Source organism: Hoplias malabaricus, chromosome 11 (assembly GCF_029633855.1).
Source record: "Hoplias malabaricus isolate fHopMal1 chromosome 11, fHopMal1.hap1, whole genome shotgun sequence".
NCBI lineage: Eukaryota > Metazoa > Chordata > Actinopteri > Characiformes > Erythrinidae > Hoplias > Hoplias malabaricus.
In genome coordinates this window covers 37,498,059-37,521,733 of record NC_089810.1, presented here as the reverse complement: position 1 = coordinate 37,521,733, position 23,675 = coordinate 37,498,059, and the positions used below count along the sequence as shown (strand labels likewise).

At 43.4% G+C, this 23,675-nt stretch overlaps 2 protein-coding genes across 6 annotated transcripts in view; both read right to left on the bottom strand.

Moving 5' to 3' along the window:
• Positions 1 to 360: 360 nt before the first annotated feature.
• LOC136709210 (NACHT and WD repeat domain-containing protein 2) lies at positions 361 to 13,131 on the bottom strand. Of its 2 annotated transcripts, XM_066684295.1 has the most exons (7): positions 12,969 to 13,131; positions 12,706 to 12,794; positions 9,922 to 10,029; positions 8,726 to 8,899; positions 8,208 to 8,343; positions 5,427 to 5,941; positions 361 to 4,811 (listed from the first exon to the last, which is right to left on the bottom strand). In XM_066684295.1, the coding sequence occupies exons 1-7, from the start codon at positions 13,012 to 13,014 to the stop codon at positions 1,122 to 1,124; spliced, it is 4,758 nt and encodes a 1,585-aa protein (XP_066540392.1). In that variant the 5' UTR covers positions 13,015 to 13,131; the 3' UTR covers positions 361 to 1,121. The 2 variants fall into 2 exon arrangements, with proteins under 2 accessions (XP_066540392.1, XP_066540393.1); XM_066684296.1 differs by lacking the exon at positions 8,726 to 8,899.
• A 5,479-nt stretch (positions 13,132 to 18,610) lies between these two features.
• LOC136709609 (F-BAR and double SH3 domains protein 2) overlaps positions 18,611 to 23,675 on the bottom strand; it is a 98,737-nt gene continuing 93,672 nt past the window's right edge. For all 4 annotated transcript variants that reach the window (XM_066684978.1, XM_066684979.1, XM_066684980.1 and 1 more), the window contains 4 exons: positions 23,520 to 23,675; positions 21,189 to 21,363; positions 20,688 to 20,779; positions 18,611 to 20,008 (listed from right to left, as the gene is read on the bottom strand). The exon at positions 23,520 to 23,675 is cut by the window's right edge and continues 71 nt beyond it. In XM_066684978.1, the coding sequence (XP_066541075.1) occupies positions 19,925 to 20,008; positions 20,688 to 20,779; positions 21,189 to 21,363; positions 23,520 to 23,675 (507 nt within the window). In that variant the 3' untranslated portion in view covers positions 18,611 to 19,924. The remainder of the gene's footprint in view (positions 20,009 to 20,687; positions 20,780 to 21,188; positions 21,364 to 23,519) is intronic.

Sequence of the window (23,675 nt, the reverse complement as noted above, 5' to 3'; positions counted from 1 at the left end):
GTGTATGCATACTCAGTTTGGTTGTGGTTTTATTTCATTTGGTTGCTGTCCAATGAAAAACATCTCCAAAATAGTATAACGTTCAGGGGAAGTCCTTGTGGAAAAAAAAAAAGATTGTATACGAAGTAATCCTGTATTTCTATTGGTCCGTTCATTATGAAACTTTCACAAAAGTTGAAGAACAGCTGCTGTGTTCAAATGATAAACTAAAAATCAACAAAATGGGCATATAAGGTTTGTTTCTTTTTATTGAGAGTGATTTTACATGAAATATATATCAAGAAATCTTGGATTATCAAAAAATATAGATGATTGAAATCACACCAGACCAATTAAAATTACAAATACTTTATTTCACCAATTGTATTACACATACAAGAAATGTGTCTTGACCAGGGGTTTGACCATAAACTGAGCATTACCAAAACCAATGCTTTATTATTACATTATTAAATGCATTAAATTATTCAAATGCAGTTCCACCTTGTAAGCTGATCTCCCATATCACACACATTCCCATTGTGAAGATTAGGACAAGTACATGCTTTCCCCAAGACAGTATGTCTACCACCACACTTTTTTGCACAGTGTGTAATGCAACATCACAGGGCTTCCACATGGGCCACAGGAGAGTGCTGCATGCTCAAGTCTGTCATATCAGTAGACAGATCCAAATCAGGGAGCTGATCCAGTGATTTTCTAATCAAAGGTGTTGTGCGTGTGTGAGATAGTATAGTGTATATGTGTGCTTATACATGCGTATATATGTGTATGCATTTGTGACATAGTGTGTATGTTTTGTTTGCGCATATGTGTGTGTGTGCTTTCAAGGTAAGAACATAACGAGCTAAGGTCTGACATACAAGAGAAGATTTTATGCCTCATCCTCTCATTGCAGTTTTAACAGTCTTTAAGGTTAAAGGTATTTATACACTTCCATGGTGTTAACTGAAAGATATTGTCTGCTAAGACTAGAGTAGTCATAAGGTATTACAATGTGGATTCAGTTTCACACGTAATAGACATATATATTTTAAAAAATGGTTAATACTGTATATGAAACACAAGATTTGCTTTCAATTTACATGTTACAATAAATTAACTGATGAGAAAAAACATATTTACAACAATGCAGGGGCCACATCCCAAATAAGGTCAGGGTTTTCCAAAGGTGACCATACCACAGGTTCATCAAAAGGACACATGGGTTCCAGGATCTCACATTTAGGCCTGGAAACTGATTCACTCTCCGTGTCACTGATAGCATACACTCCAATAGAGCCATCCTCAAAGCCAATATATACACACAGATCCTCAGAAAATGATAGAGCAGAGGGGGTTTTGTTCAGGTAAAACTTGCCCACCCTCTTCCCATCTGTTACTCGTATTGCAACTAAGATCAGCATATTATGGAGGTCGCAAGAGTAACTCTGACACCTCTTTGAAGTGCTGCATATATAGACAGCGTACTTACGACAAATGTCCAAGTATAGTTGGAAAACTGGACCCTCTGTGTTCAAAGAGCACAGTTTACCATGGTAAACATCCAAGATGTGTATCTTGGATTCAGTTACAGATAGGATGCCATATCTTCCATCCGATGACAGCCTAAGGGACTGTGGTGGATGTTGGAAAGACTCTGGGAACTGGAACTGGTGGCAAATGGTCTCTTCTGTCATTTTCCATGAATACAATGCCCCTGAAATTGTAATTACAATCACATAGTCTGTGTGGTCTGACATTGGGTGGAAGGCAACAACTTCTGACCAATCAGAACCAGAGAACTTTTTGCTGATATATCCAGACCAAAGACTGATAGCCAGAAGATCCCCTTGGTTGATGCCCAGAAGGAAAGTACTCTCTGGTGAGATGACAGCATCTTTGAGATGATGGTAAATACAGCAAACCACATGTCCACTGCACAAATTCCATACCCTGGAAAGACCCTTTTTTGACAGAGACACTGCAATGCTGCCTTTTGGAGTCAACAATACCCAAGTAGCTTGGCTACCACATATTCTGTGGATATTCTCATTTGTGTTTGTGTTCCATACGTAAATATCACCAGAAGCAATGGTCACAAATTGTACGCCGTCAACTGAAAGAGCCATGCTCTCCACGGGACCAAGGTGAAACAAGTGGCTCTCAGGTTTCCCATCTAAAACTTTCCACCTCCACACCCACTCAGAACCATCTGAGGTATAGAAGTGTTCCCCATATTTTTCCACAACAATTGTCATCACTTTCTTGCCAGATTTTGGAGTGGAAGCTGCCAATGAAATAAGATCCATGTCCCAATTAACAATGCCTATGCTTGTGACAGCTGTAAGGTAAGGAAAGTCCATGGACTTTTTAAGCTTGAAAGTTTGGGTGCTTCCGATGTCTACGTTTAACACACACTGACCTGAGACCCAGTTCCAGACCAAAAGGAAAGGGCAATCCTTCATTAAAGCAAGGATAAAGTGTGTTACAGGATCTAAAAGTGCTTGAACAAAAGTCTTGCCCCTTGGAGCGTTGAACTTGTCTTCAACATCTAACAGACATCCAGCAATAATTTTGATCTGGTGCCTTTTACAGATGAGGAGATGGTCATCTGAATAGTCTGTACTTAACATTTCCCCCTTGGTACAACTCAGACTCTCTTTAATGAGCAATGGATTGGTAACCATCTTAAGATCCCACAGAAACACACTTCCGGTGCTGTCAACACAAGCTATTGTTTCTTCATTCTGAGGGAAGGTAAGATCAAACAAGGAAATTCCTGTAGAACAAGTGAAGGAGGACAAACAACGGCCAGTTTGGGAGTCATATATACACACAGTACCCTCATTCTGACCACAACAAATCATGTGGCCATCACCAAAACATGACAAGCACATTACACCTGATGTGCACTGGAGTGGCACAACTTCTATTCCCTTATGAAATACCCTTATACAACTACTTCCCTTAGTGAATCCATATATTTTGCCACTAGACTCCAAGATAGCCTCAATGGGGTTTTGGCTTTGCTCCGTTTGACGGGTCTGAACTTCCTGGAGGTGTGAGGGAGCATTAACGTCCCATAATAAAAGCTGGCCATCCTGAGTGGAGAGCATGAATACATGCTCAGAGCAGGCAACGTTTGCAAACTTTAATTCAGAAGGAGGACAGAATCTAAAGCCTTCGGAATCACTTCCATTCCACACCCAAGCAGATCCAATGGCCTGGATCACTACTGCAGACCCAAACTGAGAAACAGCTGCCTTCACAATGGGATATTCTTCTACTTCTGGTGGTGCCCAACGAGTGGCAGGCACAGAAGGTGTGGGAAATAAAATCATATTCATCCCAGAGCTTCTTATGTTACCATCATGACTTGCCTGGCTGAAGAATTCCTTTAATTCAGGGAAAACATTCACGAAGGGGATGAGCTTGGCCTGCATTATTAGTGCAAACTCTGCAATGCAGTCTTTCGTCCAGCAAGTTGGGGTTTTCAGGATAGAATTGAGAAGCCTCAGTTGCCTGGGCAACACTTTTTGGGATGTCTTTTCTAGCCAAAATACCAACTCTTCTGGAGACATTGCTTGGAGCATTGCATTTAGGAACTCATATGAGAGCATCATGTGACCAAGCTCCTCAGTATTGCCACTCAGCGTCAGATGGAAAGGCAGTTCTTGCAATTTTCTCACATTGGGATGCGAAATGTCAGAAGAACCAGCAGTGGAATGAGTGGATGGAATTGGCCGAAACATCCAGGGTTGCCCAGGAACTTGTCGGTCAATATAAATCTTTAAATCCTTGTTGGGACTTGCGGTGGTCGACAATGCCTTAGCTGTGCCACATGCCCATTGACCACTGAAATAGTTGGCCATAAAAGAGTGTTTTTCCTCTTGCTCATTTGAGGATAGATACCTCTTAAATATGACTAAGTTAAAGTGTCTGCAAACAAAGAACAATGTTTTGGTGCCTAAAATGTTTCTTGGCATTAGAAATCCTTTCAGGTCTAAGAGTAGCCTCTCCACAATTACTTCAGGAACTCTTAAATTGTATGGCACACCTTTGTCTACTGGAAAGAAGGCTCCCAGAATGTCATCATCACAAGAGAGAATATCAGTCAACTCTGCTTCTGTCAAGCCATGCCTGGAAAGTGTGAGATATTGCAAAGTCCTGCTGACTAACAGTCGTCCGTGCTTTTCCTCAAGGCGATCCAAAAACCGACCAATGTTTGTGTGGACCCCTGGGATCAACGTGTCAGAGGTAATTTCTAAGTCTGAGCTCCAGTGGCACAACTGTCTATGTAGAAGCTCAACAAATAAAGGGAGAGTGCATTTCTTAAAGACTTGATTGACGTAGATCTGCTGGCCCGATGTTATCCTCTTGTTACTTTCCAAGAGGAGAGTTGTCAACATCTGGTTGCAGCTTTTACTCTCTATTGGCTTTAGTTCATGGAACACAGATAATTCTGGATAATGTGTCTTGAGTGCTGAGAGAAATCTAGCCTTTGTAGGTGAACAAGACATGAAAAGTTTTACATTCAATGGTAAAGTCTTGGGAAGCCAGGTCACGTCAAGAGGTTCATTAGTGTTTAGCGTTTGGTCAAGTCCATCTATTATAAGGATCAGAGGATTTGAGGACAGTGAGATTGCCGTCAGGAGATTGTTAAACATTTCTTTCAGTTCATAGATGCCTTTGGGACAGAAGCTGAGTGGCTGATTGTAGCTTAGAGTGAGCTGATGGCATATGCTGCTGAGAGTTTGTTTCAAGGAGCTGTTAAAATTCGTAAACTCCACGATGACCACAGGGTCCTGGTCCTTCATCCACATTTTTATCTGAAAGAGAAGATACTTGATAACTTGCATCTTGCACATTTTGTACTTGCACATGCTTTATTATGACTCTAAAAATATTTCCTGCTCTAAAGAAAAAGCTGGCAGGCCTAAGCTTGTGAATCTTGGGATGACAAGAACAGATATATTTTTGTTTGAATTTAACACCTAAGCTGGTCTACTGTGATCATATGCTAACCAAACTTGTCTTCTGAAATTTAGGGTTTTAATATGTTTTCTCTTATTGCTGCTATAACAGACTATACATTATGGGAAAAATGTGCATAATTAGATTTCGTTCATCAAAGTGAATCCTGGTACCAGTGTGGGAGAGTTCATTCTTTAATTACAGACTCCAATTCAGTGGATGAATCTCCATCACTCCAGGCAATGTTCATAGCTCCAAAGCCCAATGCTTAGGGCCTTCATGCTCCTCCAACCTTCAGCTGGTTTTGAGTATGATGTCCATGAACCCCATTTACTTTTCTTGGATTTTTATGGATTTTTGTTAAGATTACACAAAGTGGTTTGTGTAAAAATAAACCACGAGTAAATCTTAAATCTTAATTCAACCTTTGGACACAGTGTTTTTATGGATTAAGGACTCTAAGGTCATACCTGATCTGCACAGTGGGCCAGAAATACACTTTTTCCTGTGCATGGGCCACCAGTTAGAATGAATGGAAATGTTGTATCCTTCTCCAGAAATGCTCGGACATGTGTGACTTCATCTCTCTTGATTCTGTAGAGACTAGAGAAGATTTGACACAGGTCTCTTTGCTGTGAAAATGAATCTTGAGCTTGGGCTTGAGCTTTCTCCTTCACAACCGATCTGTCTATGAGTTTCTTTAGATCTGAGTAAAGCTGATGGCCTAAATCCTCTGCATAGCTTTGCTGGCCGTCGTAATCCGTAGTGGTGTACACTAGTGCTTTGTGCGTTCGGACCATGTAGGGCAGGAAATCATCACAGAGACGCTTCAGTCGAACTGATGGAGCCTGGGGATCTGCCAGTGATTCTTTTTCATTATTCGTCTCATTAGATTCTTTTGCAGGTGTATTAACGTAACAAACACATCTTTTTATATCGGCAAACAATCTACCTTCCAGTGCAAAGCAGATGTCGTTCTCAAGACCTAAAAGTAAGATTATGATAAATTTAGTTTCCACATATTTGTTCATTTCAGTACTTCTATAGAACAATTTTTTGTAATTTAAACTGTAAGCTGGCCTTTAAATTGTGTGAACATTTCACAATAAGACAGAGATCAATCCAGAATTTCTTAAAATAAAATAAATTTAATTCTCATACATAATGTATAAAATTTATAAAAAAATAAAAGGAATAACATTTTTCTTTCTCTACAAAGTTAACATTTCAAGTACAAGCTTTTCATTACCATAGCAACAATTAAAGGGGACGTCTACGATTGTGGGGAAAAATTGCTCTCTCTGGATTGTTTACGCTGAGAAGCTCCACATTTTTAAATGTGGAATGGGATGTTTGAGGACATGTTTTTACAAGGCTGACGTTTAACTTGTCTGTAAGTTTTAATTCACTGTTTAAATAGTCATAGAAGCACATGTGTAACTCAAGATATTTAGTTTTGTAGCATTTTAGATAATTCAGTTAGCTTTCTCCCGTATCTGGAGACTTAAAGGCTAAGCACCACTTAATGGACCTCCATGAATATTTCACATTATTTTAGTTACTGACAGATATAAGTATGAATTAAAATGAAAATAGCAGCTAAATTTGCTTTAAAACTGACAATTTTATTAAATTGACAGAAAAACCCGAGCTCGCTACAGAAATTCTTGAACGCGACCGCGACGTCACTGGTGGACAACAGCTGAACAACGCCGCGGTAAAACACCGTTATGACTGACTGTTATGACAGTATCTAGCTAAATAACCAACATTATTCATGACAATAGCCTAGCAATAAGCTAAACTCAAATGTAGAGGTACCGTTATTCTTGTAAATGTGATCGAAGTCGAACTCGAATTCATCCGACACTATAAACCTCCGTAATGCAGCTACGTAGCCGAGTATAATCTGAGCCCCCAAGTTTAGCGAGTCAAGCTAACGTTAACTAACACCAACTAAAACAGGCGAAGTGAGTGTCCTTACCCTGTTTACCTCCATGTTACAGAGGCTCTTGAACACCTTTCGTTGGTGTCCTTACATTCCCATATTGTTGGAAAAGCGCCAGTGAAATGAGCTACAGATAACGGAGTGAGCGCATGGTCCTTTCCAAAGTGTCCGTTTAAAGTTGACAAATTTAGTCCATTTTCTGGATATTTTGGTATCTTTGGGCCATTTGTGCACAGATGTCCCACTGTACATTGAATGATTGCAGCCAAAAACAACACACCTTTTTGTCATTTTGCATTAAATTGAGTGCAACTTCTGTCCACCATCTACGTCACAGGCAAGACGCCTATTAAGAGTTTCCGAACACCGTGGGGGGGGACCAACGGTCTTTTAAACCTTATTCCTTCAATTAGTAAGAAATAACATGTTTTCTGACTATCAATAAACACAAGTTAGGAACTCAAATTCCACTGTATTTATTTGTTTGACACTTTCATAGAGCTGCTGCTTAGCCTTTAAGTGATCTGAAAAAGCAAAAATAAGTAAACATTCCTCTACTATAGAGCAGGAATAGAGCAATATCGTCATCTAAGTTTGTACTTTTCAACGTTTGGAGTTCTCTCTGTTGTCTAAAAAACCCGCAGACACCATTTCTCTGTCATGAGAGAGAGTGCGAGAGAAAGCATAGCATACCAGAACGATACACATTGTTTATTTACCCATTAGACTGGTTTTGAGCACACGAATAGACTGGAGAGCAGCAAAATTCTAAGTGCTTTTTGATTAAAATCGTGAACGTCGCCTTTTAAACATTTGACTGACACTCAGATTCAGAACAGCTAACACATTTTGTCATAGCTCGGTGTAGTTTCAAATTTTCGGCAGAGGTCAGCGGATAAAATATCAACAAAGTCATTCATTCGGTTTGTTTTATAGTGGATTATTGTAAACAAAACGACAGCCAATCAGATCAGGTCTCTTTATTACGAACATTCACATTACATCTCTGTAAATGACTTTGTTTTCATCTTAATGACTGTATTATGTTGATGTTTAAAAGTCTTCTTTAAAACACGAGTGTAGGGACATGGAGTTGGTTGTGATGCTTCACATAAATGATACAGTGAGTCCTTATTTAAATTATTACAAATAATAAGTGCAGCATTTTTCCATGACACACATTAAATATGAATCATAAATGTGATTTTTATATAAAGTCAGAATGTTCAAGGAGAGTTACATTTTGCATTTTTTATTGTGACATAAAATACAAAATAGCAAAATGGCGTAGACAAGCACATACCTGACATGAAATATTTTTGAGCTTTTTCTGAATCAATATCACCGCGTTGAACACACTGCATCACAACATCATGAAGGATCTTCTTCCCTTTCGCAAGTGCATCATTCCAGTCATCAACGGCTACTTCTGGCCCTGGCTGCAGACGTGTGTGCGTTTAAAAGGAGCAAAACATTTTTTCAACAGAACTTAATTAAGAAAAAAAATACATAAATTTTTATTTACGTACTACAAAACATATTGTTTTACATTTTTTCTATGAAGTGCTTGTCACATAAGATGAGGGATCAAACTAAACTGAAGTCCCTGAATGAATCAGTGTATGTTCCGTAGATTAGGTTCTACATACAGGGAAATCCAGATCTGTATACGTTAAATTAGATTAAGAGGAGGATACACCCAGACTAATATATCTGGTAACAAAGTGTTGTTTCATAACCTGAAGAAGAATAATGGGTGAAAATGATGGATAAGTCCTTTATAGAATCGTTAAAAGCAGTTCTACCAGTTAGGACTTTCACCTGTGTAAGGAGACTGAATGAGGGGGGGATGGTGTTCTCATCTCTTCTGTAGCAGTTCTCCAGGATTTTAGAACTTAAACCTTCATCCTCACACACCTGCAGTAACTTCAGAAACTCAGTGGACTCCACCTGCTCAGGTAAACACACATCTCCATACTGCTCACCTACCAGACCCTGACACACACACACACACACACACACACACACACAGTAGCTAATTAATGGTGGTAAATTCAGACAAAGAATAAATAAATGATAAAACTAGTGTTAGACTAGTGCAGAAACAGTCACCCAGAGGAAACCCACGCAGACACAGGGAGAACACACCACACTCCTCGCAGACAGTCACCCGGAGGAAACCCACACAGACACGGGGAGAATACACCACACTCCTCACAGACAGTCACCCAGAGGAAACCCACGCAGACACAGGGAGAACACACCACACTCCTCACAGACAGTCACCCGGAGGAAACCCACGCAGACACAGGGAGAACACACCACACTCCTCACAGACAGTCACCCGGAGGAAACCCACGCAGACACAGGGAGAACACACCACACTCCTCACAGACAGTCACCCGGAGAAAACCCACGCAGACACAGGGAGAACACACCACACTCCTCACAGACAGTCACCCGGAGGAAACCCACGCAGACACGGGGAGAACACACCACACTCCTCACAAACAGTCACCCGGAGGAAACCCACGCAGACACAGGGAGAACACACCACACTCCTCACAGACAGTCACCCGGAGGAAACCCACGCAGACACGGGGAGAACACACCACACTCCTCACAAACAGTCACCCGGAGGAAACCCACGCAGACACAGGGAGAACACACCACACTCCTCACAGACAGTCACCTGGAGCGAGACTTGATCCCACAACCTCCAGGTCCCTGGAGCTACCTGCTGCGCCACCGTGCCCCCTATTAATTTATTATTTAACATACTGTCTCTATTTCGATTAAATTATCCTCTTTTGTACTTTTTCTACTGAATGGATCTAGACGTATAACCACCCCCCTCCATTATGTACCACATTAGATTTGTTTATCACAAAAATAAATAAATACTTTAGCCATGATACAGGGTCCTAACTAGGTTTGAATAAATACTTGGAAAAGCTTTTGTGTTCACAACATGCCCAAACATGGATCTACTTTTATAATCAGTTAAAAATAGTTACCACAAAGAAAGGGCCAGGGGAGCTTTCCCCGCACTCTTTGATCAACTGCAATCGCTCCTTCTGTGTCGGCCAGGACTCCGAGTCCGCCCCCTCATAAGGATCAATCACCTGCACAGAGTAGACACACATAAAAGTAGTGTAATAATACAATTTATCTACAAACTGGGTTCCAAAAAAGTTGGGACACTAAACATCCATCCATCCATTCATTATCTGTAACCGCTTATCCAATCTTAGGGTCGCGGGGGGTCCAGAGCCTACCTGGAATCATCGGGCGCAAGGCGGGAATACACCTGGAGGGGGCGCCAGTCCTTCACAGGGCAACACAGACACACACACATTCACTCACACACTCACACCTACGGACACTTTCGAGTCGCCAATCCACTTGCAACGTGTGTTTTTGGACTGTGGGAGGAAACCGGAGCACCCGGAGGAAACCCACGCGGACACGGGGAGAACACACCAACTCCTCACAGACAGTCACCCGGAGCTGGAATCGAACCCACAACCGCCAGGCCCCTGGAGCTGTGTGACTGCGACACTACCTGCTGCGCCACCGTGCCGCCCGGACACTAAACAAATTGTGAATAAAAACTGAATGCAATGATGTGGAGGTGGCAACATCTAATATTTTATTCAGAATAGAACACAAATCACAGATCAAACGTTTAAACTGAGGGAATGTATCATTTTAAGGGAAAAATATGTTGTTTCAAAATTTCATGGCGTCAACAAATCCCAGAAAAGTTTGGACAAGGCCATTTTTTACCACTGTGTGGCATCCCCCCCTTCTTCTTACAACACTCCACAGAAGTCTGGGGACAGAGGAGACCAGTTTCTCAAGTTTAGAAATAGGAATGCTCTCCCATTCATGTCTAATACAGGCCTCTAACTGTTCAATCGTCTTGGGCCTTCTTTGTCGCACCTTCCTCTTTATGGTGTGCCAGATTGTCTCTACAGGTGAAAGATCTGGACTGCAGGCTGGTCATTTCAGTCCCCGGATCCTTCTCCTACGTAGCCATGATGTTGTGATTGCTGCAGAATGTGGTCTGGCATTATCTTGTTGAAAAATGCAGGGTCTTCCCTGAAAGAGATGACGTCTAGATGGAAGCATATGTTGTTCTAGAACCTGAACATAGTTCTCTGCATTAATGGTGCCTTTCCCGACATGCGAGCTGCCCATGCCACAAGCACTCATGCAACCCCATACCATCAGTGATGTAGGCTTCTGAACGGAGCGTCGATAACAACTTGGGTTATCCTGGTCCTCTCTGGTCCGGATGACATGGCGTCCCAGTGTTCCATAAAGAACTTCAAATCGTGACTCATCTGACCACAGAACAGTCTTCCATTTTGCCACACTCCATTTTAAAAGACCCCTGGCCCAGTGCAAACATCTGAACTTGTGGAGCTTGCTTAGAAATGACTTCCTCTTTGCACTGTAGAGTTTCAGCTGGCGACGGCGGATGGCACGTGGGTTGTGTTCACTGACAATGCTTTCTGGAAGTATTCCTGAGCCCATTCTGTTATTTCCTTGACAGTGGCGTTCCTGTTTGAGCTGCAGTGACGTTTAAGGGCCCGGAGATCACGAGCATCCAGCAGAGTTTTACGACCTTGACCCTTACGCACAGCAATTGTTCCAGATTCTCTCAGTCTTTTGATGATGTTATGCACGGTTGATGATGATAACTTAAAAGCCTTTGCTATTTTACGCGGGGTAACACCATTCTGGTATCGCTGCACTATCTTTCTGCGCAACAATGGTGGAATTGGTGATCCTCTTACCATCTTGGCTTCAGAGAGACACTGACACTCTGAGAAGCTCTTTTTATACCCAATCATGTTGTCAATTGACCTAATTAGTGTTAATTGGTCTTCCAGCTGTTCGTTATATGCTCAATTTCCTTTTTCCAGCCACTTATTGCTACTTATCCCAACTTTTTTAGGATTTGTTGACACTGAAATTTTTAATCAACATATTTTTCCTTTGAAATGTTACATTTACTCAGATTAAACTTTGATCTGTCGTCTATGTTCTATTACGAATAAAATATTGACATCTCCACATCATTGCATTCAGTTTTTATTCACAATTTGTTTAGTGTCCCAACATTTTTGGAATCCGGTTTGTACATAGAACCATCCGTACATTCAAATGCAGGTCAAAATTAAGCAGAAATGGATTCAAAGTCAGATATATCTTTTCCACATGAATAAAACTCTAGCTAATGTTTGGAAATTCTAACAATACGCCCTACACACGTAGCAGGCTTTTCATTGTACTATAAACATGATAATCACTCGTCTTTTGATTCGTTGTTGATCTTTCCCTCAGCTCGTGGTCTGAAAGGGACCACACTTCTGCTGGTCAGGTGCTGTTCGTCTTTAATATTTAATATACATAAATATTTGGACAGAAAAACCAACAACAAAAAAGCTTCCATCCCCTGGTTTATTCAGCATGAAAATACTGAGCTCAGTTGTGTGCTCTGGAGAAAATAATTGATCACATTTTACAGAGAACTCATTATAACAGAAGTGCCATGAAAAAAAAATGAAACATGAAATTTAAAACGTCTCATTATTTTATCACAGGGTGCGTTTGATGTGTATTTTCTCTCACAGTTGTGTCTTTGTGCTTTAAACTCTCTGTAGAGGATGTATTACTTATTTTAAATAAAGAAATGCAATAACTGAGGAGCGTGCTCTTTAAAACAAAGTAAAATATTTTAGATTTGATATTAATAGCATGATCAAAGCAGGACATCGTTTGTGTTTCACCCTGAAGTCGAGTCCATGTGTTCGTCTGCAGTGGTCTCTCAGTTTGGGAAACACTATTTTTCTCAGAAACCTCCTCTCCACCACAGAGTCTACCACACACACACACACACACACACGTTGCAAAATGTTAACATTCTAAGCTGACATTCCAAATATGTTCCATGTATTTAATAAGTTCATTTACATTGCAATTACAAGAGATTTCATAAATGCTAATTACTCCACATTGCAGTGTCAGTAAAGGTGAAGGGCAAGAGTCCTACCTTCAGGGTTGGAACAGAGATAAACTTTCACACACGTAGAAGTCATCTCAGCACAGCACAGGTACAGCCATCCACTACGGTGTCTCACTATATCAGTACATTACTACGTCCATGACTTCAGCTATGGGTTGTTTATTAAAGAGAGTGAGAAAGACAGAGAGAGAGAGAGAGAGAGAGAGAGAGAAAGTGAGAAAGACAGAGAGAGAGAGAGGGAGAGAGAGAGTGAGGAAGAAAGAGAGAGAGAGAAAGTGAGAAAGACAGAGAGAGAGAGTTAGAAAGACAGAGAGAGAGAGAGAGGGAGAGAGAGAGAGAGAGAGAGAGAGCGGTAATGGGGTGGTTGTTATTACAGCTGTAATAACACACTGCCCCTCCTCGCTTGCTTTTGTTTGTGTTCCTCTTCCTGGCATCTTTTATCCTGGTATTATATGAAATGTGGGCAATACCACCCACTCCACACACACACACACATACAAACAAACGGGCGACTATAAACAGACCAAGAAATTTGATTGATCCCACACAGTCTGGTGTCAGGAGGGGATGGTGTCATGAAACAAAAATCTGTGCATGATCACGTCCCCTTTAAAATAAACACATCCAATACCCTTTAAATGATCTGGAAATTATAATGCAAATAAATTTTAGCATTAACTTTTTTTATTGAATAGCAATGAGAAGTAAATATTCAACACTGATGTGAACATCGTAGCCCTAAAAAGTCCACTTCAGCCACAATGTAACATTTTCTTTCTTTCAACACTTATAGGTGGCTTTTATCTAACGACCGGAAGGAGAAATGCACAGGGTACACAGACATCACTGCATTTGTGGGATTCAGTGTAGAGCTTGGCACGTGACGAGTCAATGATTTGCTTTTTAAACATTTCTGGATTATTAAATTAGTTAATTATTATTATTTTTTTTTATTAATTCATTCATCCATTGTCTGTAACCCTTATCCAGTTCAGGGTCGCGGTGGGTCCAGAGCCTACCTGGAATCATTGGGCGCAAGGCGGGGATACACCCTGGAGGGGGCGCCAGTCCTTCACAGGGCAACACAGACACACACACACACATTCACTCACACCTACGGATACTTTTGAGTCGCCAATCCACCTACCAACGTGTGTTATTGGACTGTAGAAGGAAACCGGAGCAACCGGAGGAAACCCATGCAGACACAGGGAGAACACACCACACTCCTCACAGACAGTCATCCGGAGGAAACCCACGCAGACACAGAGAGAACACACCACACTCCTCACAGACAGTCACCCGGAGGAAACCCACGCAGACACAGGGAGAACACATCACACTCCTCACAGACAGTCACCCAGAGGAAACCCACGCAGACACAGGGAGAACACACCACACTCCTCACAGACAGTCACCCGGAGGAAACCCACGCAGACACAGGGAGAACACATCACACTCCTCACAGACAGTCACCCAGAGGAAACCCACGCAGACACAGGGAGAACACACCACACTCCTCACAGACAGTCACCCGGAGGAAACCCACGCAGACACAGAGAGAACACACCACACTCCTCAAACACAGTCACCTGGAGGAAACCCACGCAGACACAGAGAGAACACACCACACTCCTCACAGACAGTCACCTGGAGGAAACCCACACAGACACAGGAAGAACACACCACACTCCTCACAGACAGTCACCCGGAGGAAACCCACGCAGACACAGAGAGAACACACCACACTCCTCAAACACAGTCACCTGGAGGAAACCCACGCAGACACAGAGAGAACACACCACACTCCTCACAGACAGTCACCCAGAGGAAACCCACGCAGACACGGAGAACACATCACACTCCTCACAGACAGTCACCCGGAGGAAACCCACGCAGACACGGAGAACACATCACACTCCTCACAGACAGTCACCCAGAGGAAACCCACGCAGACACAGGGAGAACACACCACACTCCTCACAGACAGTCACCCGGAGGAAACCCACGCAGACACAGGGAGAACACATCACACTCCTCACAGACAGTCACCCAGAGGAAACCCACGCAGACACAGGGAGAACACACCACACTCCTCACAGACAGTCACCCGGAGGAAACCCACGCAGACACAGAGAGAACACACCACACTCCTCAAACACAGTCACCTGGAGGAAACCCACGCAGACACAGAGAGAACACACCACACTCCTCACAGACAGTCACCTGGAGGAAACCCACACAGACACAGGAAGAACACACCACACTCCTCACAGACAGTCACCCGGAGGAAACCCACGCAGACACAGAGAGAACACACCACACTCCTCAAACACAGTCACCTGGAGGAAACCCACGCAGACACAGAGAGAACACACCACACTCCTCACAGACAGTCACCCAGAGGAAACCCACGCAGACACGGAGAACACATCACACTCCTCACAGACAGTCACCCGGAGCTGGAATCAAACCCACAATCTCCAGGTCCCTGGAGCTGTGTGACTGCGACACTAACCTGCTGCACCACCGTGCCGCCCCTACTTTTTTAAAATTATTATTAATTATTCATTTTGATCTAGAGATTATTTTTAATGCATGTTTACAACAGACGAACACACACAAAAACACAGATGCACTTTTCTCATTTTTTATTTAACATTTGTACACAATAAATACAAATTATTTTACAGCTAATAATATGCAGAAAGAAACATTTTTTTTCGCCTGTTCTCTGACACTGTCACTGCAGCAACAGTCCGATCTTATTACGCCATCTTTATCTAGCAGCTTTGAGTCGTATTCAAACCAAACACAAACTTGAACAGTAGAAAAGTGAATCATGTGGAGTATGTGGAAGGATATTTTGAAAAAGCTGCAGTGAAAACTGTCAAAAGGGACCCAGGAGGGTTAAAATAATAATAATAATAATAATACCAATAAAAAAGCCAGTTTGGTGAGAGAGAACAGCTTTCTGACGGGCCGCATCGTAAAGCAGAATAAACTTCAAAACAAGTTTGATAACAATCAAAAGATCTCAAAGAGATCAACGAGAAAATAGGCTGCGACAAAAAGAGAACGACACATGGGAAGATTTTCCAATATCTTCCACTGATTTAAAAAAAAAAAAAAAATTCCAAAACACACATTTCTCCAAATTCTGACCACTTTACACAATTTTAAAGGAGATATCTGTACAACCCTCGTTACCAAGACTACGCTACTATCTAAAAAAACAGGTCATTTTCTGTCCTCCTACTTCCAACAGGAGGAGAATAAATGAAACGATTGTGATACTTTTCCAAAAATGGTCACAAAACCCCCACCCCAAAAACAAAAATTAAAAAAAAAAAAAAAAAAAAAAATCACAGAACCAGGCAGCTACGCTACTGACAAGGAGTGACTGAGGGGAGATGCAAAGTGATAGAAATAATGCAATAAAACATCTGCAAAGTGCTGATATACAGGAAACTGGTGGAAATAATGGTACAAAAATACACATACAGGTCGAGATTAATATAAATATCAGGCATTACTACGTTCTCCCGCAATGAGAATGAAACAGTAAGTAGACCATGAGATTTTGGCTCCTAACTGATGAGTTTTCTAGAGAAATAATCGTCCTGCCTCTTATCACCCTCAGATTCGACCCAAACAACTGAGAACAGAGCTGCCCCTTGTACAAAGGGAAAACACTTACAGAGGCGCTGCTCTCACATCCACAGTAATTACCAGGAATGGGCAACACAACTGTTGGTTTTATATATAGAACATAACAGAGCTGTTATAGTTAATACAGTATATGATCAGTGTCACTCATTTATATGCCACTATTTTATTTTTTAATGTGTTACGCTGCCAACTGTTTTTTCCTAGTTTGATGTTTCAGACCGTCTGTGGGGGTCCAGGCTGACGCTTAGCTGCTTGTGTGCTACATGTCGCTCTGGTAGAATCCATGATTGTATCCCACTGATTCAAGAAGAGCTTTTAAAGCAAATACTTGACCACTTTATGTAGTCTATACTGTACAGGGCACAGGAGATAAGAGCACACACACACACACACACACACAGTGAAGGGTTTCATAATCTCATTGTGGATAATATAACTACGTAATATTAATAATATTCAATGATTACCACCACCTTTATTCCACGTGTTATTTCTGAAACGGTTGATTATGGCTAAGCACCATGTTGGAATCAAACTCTTCAGGTATTTGACTTTCCAGGTTTGGACGATACGACCAGAATTTATATCACGATATATTTCTTACTTTCTGTATACGATATAACTCCCATATCCGATATACACGAACAATAAAAAGACACCGATAAACTTCCTGGAAAAACAAGAAACATGACACCACTGACAAACCCAGACCTCTTGGCTTTGTCAATATTAATATTTTTAAATAAAGTTTTAAACTGAGCTCTGAACTGACGACAGCACCCTGTAATGAAGGTCAATCAGTGACAGATGCTGTAAATAATGTATAATGAAATATTGAAAATGTGTTTAAAATATATCATTGTTATTGAAACAGTTCATACTGCGATGTATATATTGATGTTGAATTATTGTCCAGCACTATTCCATTTGAATATTCATGAAATAAAGTATCTTGTCTTTTTATGTTTTAAATGGATCAGAAATTATAAAAATAATTATAAAAACACAATGTGATTCCCAAGTTACCTAATGAGAGCATTCATTCATTCATTATCTGTAACCCTTATCCAGTTCAGGGTCGCGGTGAGTCCAGAGCCTACCTGGAATCATTGGGTGCAAGGCGGGAATACACCCTGGAGGGGGCGCCAGTCCTTCACAGGGCAACACACTCACATTCACTCACACACTCACACCTACGGACACTTTTGAGTCGCCAATCCACCTACCAACGTGTGTTTTTGGAGTGTGGGGGGAAACAGGAGCACCCGGAGGAAACCCACACAGACACAGGGAGAACACACCACACTCCTCACAGACAGTCACCCGGAGGAAACCGGAGCAGACACAGGGAGAACACACCACACTCCTCACAGTCAGTCACCCGGAGGAAACCCACACAGACACAGGAAGAACACACCACACTCCTCACAGACAGTCACCTGGAGGAAACCCACGCAGACACAGGAAGAACACACCACACTCCTCACAGACAGTCACCCGGAGGAAACCGGAGCAGACACAGGGAGAACACACCACACTCCTCACAGACAGTCACCTGGAGGAAACCCACGCAGACACAGGAAGAACACACCACACTCCTCACAGACAGTCACCCGGAGGAAACCCACGCAGACACAGGGAGAACACACCACACTCCTCACAGACAGTCACCCGGAGGAAACCCACGCAGACACTGTGAGGAGTGTGGTGTGTTCTCCCTGACAGTCACCCGGAGGAAACCGGAGCAGACACAGGGAGAACACACCACACTCCTCACAGTCAGTCACCCGGAGGAAACCCACGCGGACACGGGGAGAACACACCACACTCCTCACAGACAGTCACCTGGAGGAAACCCACGCAGACACAGGGAGAACACACCACACTCCTCACAGACAGTCACCCGGAGGAAACCCACGCAGACACAGGGAGAACACACCACACTCCTCACAGACAGTCACCCAGAGCGGGAATCGACACTACCTGCTGCACCACCGTGCCGCCCCTAATGAGAACATATGAATAGAAAAACATTGGAAATGCCCATTCCTAGTCCTTACAATGAAACAGCTCCAGAGCTGCTCTTATCCTAACACCTCTCTGGCAGCGGAACAATTGCCTAATACATGATTTCAGTGTTTAGCCAAATCTGATGTGATATGAACTGAGAAAGAAAAATAAAGCACTTGTAACTTATGTTTGGATTTTGATTGGCTTAATGCAAACATAAGGAAACACTCTCTCTGTCTCCCTCTCTCTCTCAGGGACCTCTCAGGGGTGGGGGGGGAGGACACTCACGTTTCCTTTTTCAGGACTAAATATTAGTAAGTCGTACAAATGCCAGTCTTCATAATGAAAAGGATAATATCTATGTAAGTTAGTACTGTACTCAGATCAACACAATACGGAGTAACGCTCTTGTTTGGAGGAAAGAGAGGGTGTGGTTGGAGGGGAAAAAAGCAAATGGAGGATCCAGCCTTCATTCTCTTCTGTTCTCTCTCCTATTCCTTCCCTCTCTCTCTCGCTCATCCTCTCAATTCCCCCCCTTGTATACACTACTTCATGGTTCCCTTTCTCCTCCATATGTCAACACTAGGACATTCTTAAGACATTTTGAACAAAGTGTCCACTCGGTTACATTAGATGAGGAACATATTCTGAACATTCCTATGACGACAGTAATGTACTGTACTAATACACATTAAATACGTACGGCAGGAACTACATCGTGGCTGAAGCCAGGGCAATCTCAGTCACCCAACACCCACTACAATCAGCCTGTACACTACTCCCTGTTCGCAAACGGAACGAGCCCCTGCACCTCCTGCTATTGCATGTCTGCTATTGGATATAACCACTTGATTTCACTTGATATGTAAATGTGGAAGATAAAGCCTCTTATAGTTCCCTTTACAACAGTTTATTCACCCTCGTGTGCCACCTTGCATTTGTACAGCGGAGACAATCCAGCAGGTCGAGAAGACAAAGAACAGGCTGGCATCCATGTTGGATTTTTGTGGCATTTTCGTAGAGGTAACCACCCTCAGAAGGGCCCCGTCACATGAACAGAACCGGAACCTGCCTTTAAAACAGCGCACAATTAGAAATACAAGGAATGGGTTTAGCACAAAAAGGTTAAAGGCACCAAACAGTCTGTGACGCCAGAAGAGGTGTTTCTAGGATTCCAAAACAAAACAAAAAGGGGCTAAGAGCTTTGAAATGTAATCCTCCTTTCCAGCCCCCGCCTGATAGCAATGCGAGGAGTCTGAGGTCTGGTGCAGAAAAGTCCTCTGAGCAGCAGGGCGGCGGCGTTACACCAGGGTTATCTCCACCTCCTCTGTCTTCTCCACCTGGCGACGAGGGTGCTGTTTTGGCGGAGGAGGGGCTGCACGCACCTGAGGAGGCGAAATCACAGGTAAAAAAATAGGTTTTTTTAACACCAAAGACAAACAATATTTAATTAATATTTGAATCCAAGTAATAGTTTAGAAGGACTGGCGCCCCCTCCAGGGTGTATTCCCGGTAGGCTCCAGGTAGGCTCTGGACCCACCGTGACCCTGAATTGGATAAGCGGTTACAGATAATGGATGAATGGAAGTAATATTTTATAAGCCACTGTGTTCATTGTAAACTTAAAAAAATGTTCAAATTTCCCTTAGCAACAGATTTACTTATGAAACATAATGTCTGACTCCACCAGCATTTATCACTGTTAGAGTCTAAAGCAGACAATGCACTAATTCACAGGGTCGCGGTGGGTCCGGAGCCTACCCAGAATCACTGTTTGTAAGGCTGGAAAACACCCTGATGGGGCACCAGTGCAGAGCATCAAACCCTTACGAGAAATTGGAGCCCCTGGAGGAAACCCACACATAGGGAGAATACAAAAAACCTCCTTACAGACAGTGACCAGAGTCAGAGCTCAACCTCAAAGGCTCAGAACCCTTGAGATTTGTGACAGCGACACGGCCTGTGGCACAATCACGACGCCCCAGAGTGCAGACAATTGTCGTAGTTTACCTCAACACACTCAGAACATAAACGTGAAGATACATGTGAAGATAAGGTTCTTACAGGCCGCAGTTTCCCGGGGCCAGAGGCATCAGGGGTCAGTCTGAGAGGCTGAGAGTATCCTGGACTCTCCGGACTCAGGCTGGAACTGTGATCTTCACAGAGAAAAAGAATGATCAGAAATGATTAGATCAATAAGCTATACCAAACACTACATAACCATTTGTGTTTCAGAAAAAAAATACAATTTTACGCCCTCATAAGGCTCATGCCCTTCCCTTGGATATCAATATAGCCACTGGGATTAAAGGTGCACCTGCTGCAGATGTCTTACAGGGTGTGGTCTTGTGCAGGACTGATTTTAAAGAGGTACCGGAGTCAGGTTTCCTACAGTTTTGTTTTCTGGTGGTCATATTCACTCAGAGCTTACTACTGTAACATCTGCCAAAGGCTGCGAATGTGAATTGAAATGTATGCAGAGGACGAATCTGAGTCTGGTGTCTTACTGTGTTTTTGTCTTGTGCAGGAGAGACTTTAAAGACAAGTGTGCAGAAAGTTACTCACTGTGAGTGGTGGTCTTGTGCAGGCTCGGGGGTTTGTGTTCTCCGTTGGGGGTTGATGGAGAGCGGGGCAGTGGGGGAGCAGAGCTGCAGTTGGAGCTAGGAAAGGGGTTGCAGGGGGGTTGCTCGTAGAGGGGCAACGGGGGCAAAGATGACGTTAACCTGGGACCTGATGTCACCTACAGAAAAAAAAGAGTTCATTTAAAAATGAATATATACATAACAACAGCTGGGCGGCACGGTGGCGCAGCAGGCAGTGTCGCAGTCACACAGCTCCAGGGGCCTAGAGGTTGTGGGTTTGATTCCCGCTCCGGGTGACTGTCTGTGAGGAGTGTGGTGTGTTCTCCCTGTGTCTGCGTTGGTTTCCTCCAGGTGACTGTCTGTGAGAAGTGTCGTGTGTTTTCTCTGTGTCCGCGTTGGTTTCCTCCGGGTGACTGTCTGTGAGGAGTGTGGTGTGTTCTCCCTGTGTCCGCGTTGGTTTCCTCCAGGTGACTGTCTGTGAGGAGTATCGTGTGTTTTCTCAGAGTCCGCGTTGGTTTCCTCCAGGTGACTGTCTGTGAGGAGTGTGGTGTGTCCTCCCTGTGTTTGTGTGGGTTTCCTCCGGGTGACTGTCTGTGAGGAGTGTGGTGTGTTCTCCCTGTGTTTGTGTGGGTTTCCTCCGGATGACTGTCTGTGAGGAGTGTGGTGTGTTCTCCCTGTGTCTGTGTAGGTTTCCTCCGGGTGACTGTCTATGAGGAGTGTGGTGTGTTCTCCCTGTGTCTGCGTGGGTTTCCTCCGGGTGACTGTCTGGTGACTGTTTCCTCCGGGTGACTGTCTGGTGACTGTTTCCTCCGGGTGACTGTCTGTGAGGAGTGTGGTGTGTTCTCCCTGTGTTTGTGTGGGTTTCCTCCGGATGACTGTCTGTGAGGAGTGTGGTGTGTTCTCCCTGTGTCGGTGTGGGTTTCCTCCGGGTGACTGTCTGTGAGGAATGTGGTGTGTTCTCCCTGTGTCAGCGTGGGTTTCCTCCGGGTGCTCCGGTTTCCTCACACAGTCCAAAAACACACGTTGGTAAGTGGATTGGCGACTCAAAAGTGTCCGTATGTGTAAGTGAATGTTTGTGTGAATGTGTGAGTGTGTGTGTTGCCCTGTGAAGGACTGGCGCCCCCTCCAGGGTGTATTCCCGCCTTACGCCCAGTGATTCCAGGTAGGCTCTGGACCCACCGCGACCCTGAACTGGATAAGGGTTACAGATAATGAACGAATGAATGAATAACAACAGCTCAAATTACACACAGTACATTCATTCATTCATTATCTGTTACCGCTTATCCAATTTAGGGTCGCGGGGGGTCCAGAGCCTACCTGGAATCATTGGGCGCAAGGCGGGAATACACCCTGGAGGGGACGCCAGTCCTTCACAGGGCAACACAGACACACACACATTCACACCTACGGACACTTTCGAGTCGCCAATCCACCTACCAACGTGTGTTTTTGGACTGTGGGAGGAAACCGGAGCAGCCAGAGGAAACCCACGCGGACACGGGGAGAACACACCAACTCCTCACAGACAGTCACCCGGAGCGGGAATCGAACCCACAACTTCCAGGCCCCTGGAGCTGTGTGACTGCGACACTACCTGCTGCGCCACCGTGCCGCCCCACACAGTACATAAGAAAAGAAAAATTGAAAGAAAGAAAAAAGAAGATGGATATATGTTTGTAAGTATGCCTGGATGGATAGCTGTATAGATGTTTGGTTGAGTGTATTTTATACAGTAATGTATACATATAGATCCTGTAGTAAACTTCACTTGCTAAGACATCCACAGCAGGGTGTAGATCTTCCCTTCACACTCCTCTCAGATCTGTGAGCACACAGAGTCAAACAGATACTAGCTAAGGACAGAGGACACAGAACTTCCCACATTTTAGGTGAGGCCTGAGGTCTCTGAAACAACGTTAATTGCAGGAAGGAAGCAGGAACGCCCGCTTTAATGAGGCCTCAGCCAAAATGGACATCAGATCCAGACAGGAACAGGGCAAAAAAATTGACCGTGTGGCATCCGAAGCAATAACAAAGGGGGTAGAGAGGATGTGTTTCATGCCATTTGTTGTTTTCTACAAATCTGCGCTCCATATTTAGCTTCCTGACATGCATCTGGGAACATAAGACAAACTCTAGAGATTAATAAATACATTATTAATATTGAATTATAGGAACTGAGCTATTGTCACTTGCTCAGCTCTGTACTAACCTTGCCTTAATTTAACTTCAGTATATTACTACTCCATCTCAACCTTTTAAATGTATTAATACCACTCTTCAGAATTCTACTCTTATGGTAACACCTCACCTGTCCGACCTGGGCATCCGGGGCCCAGTGTATGTCTCCGTTTTCCGCTGTGAGATCCTCTACCAGGACAGAGGGAAAGACACCCACTCGGCCATTAAACTCCCCCTCCCAGAACCCATCGTCCTCCTGATTGTCCTTATTGAGTATACGGATGAT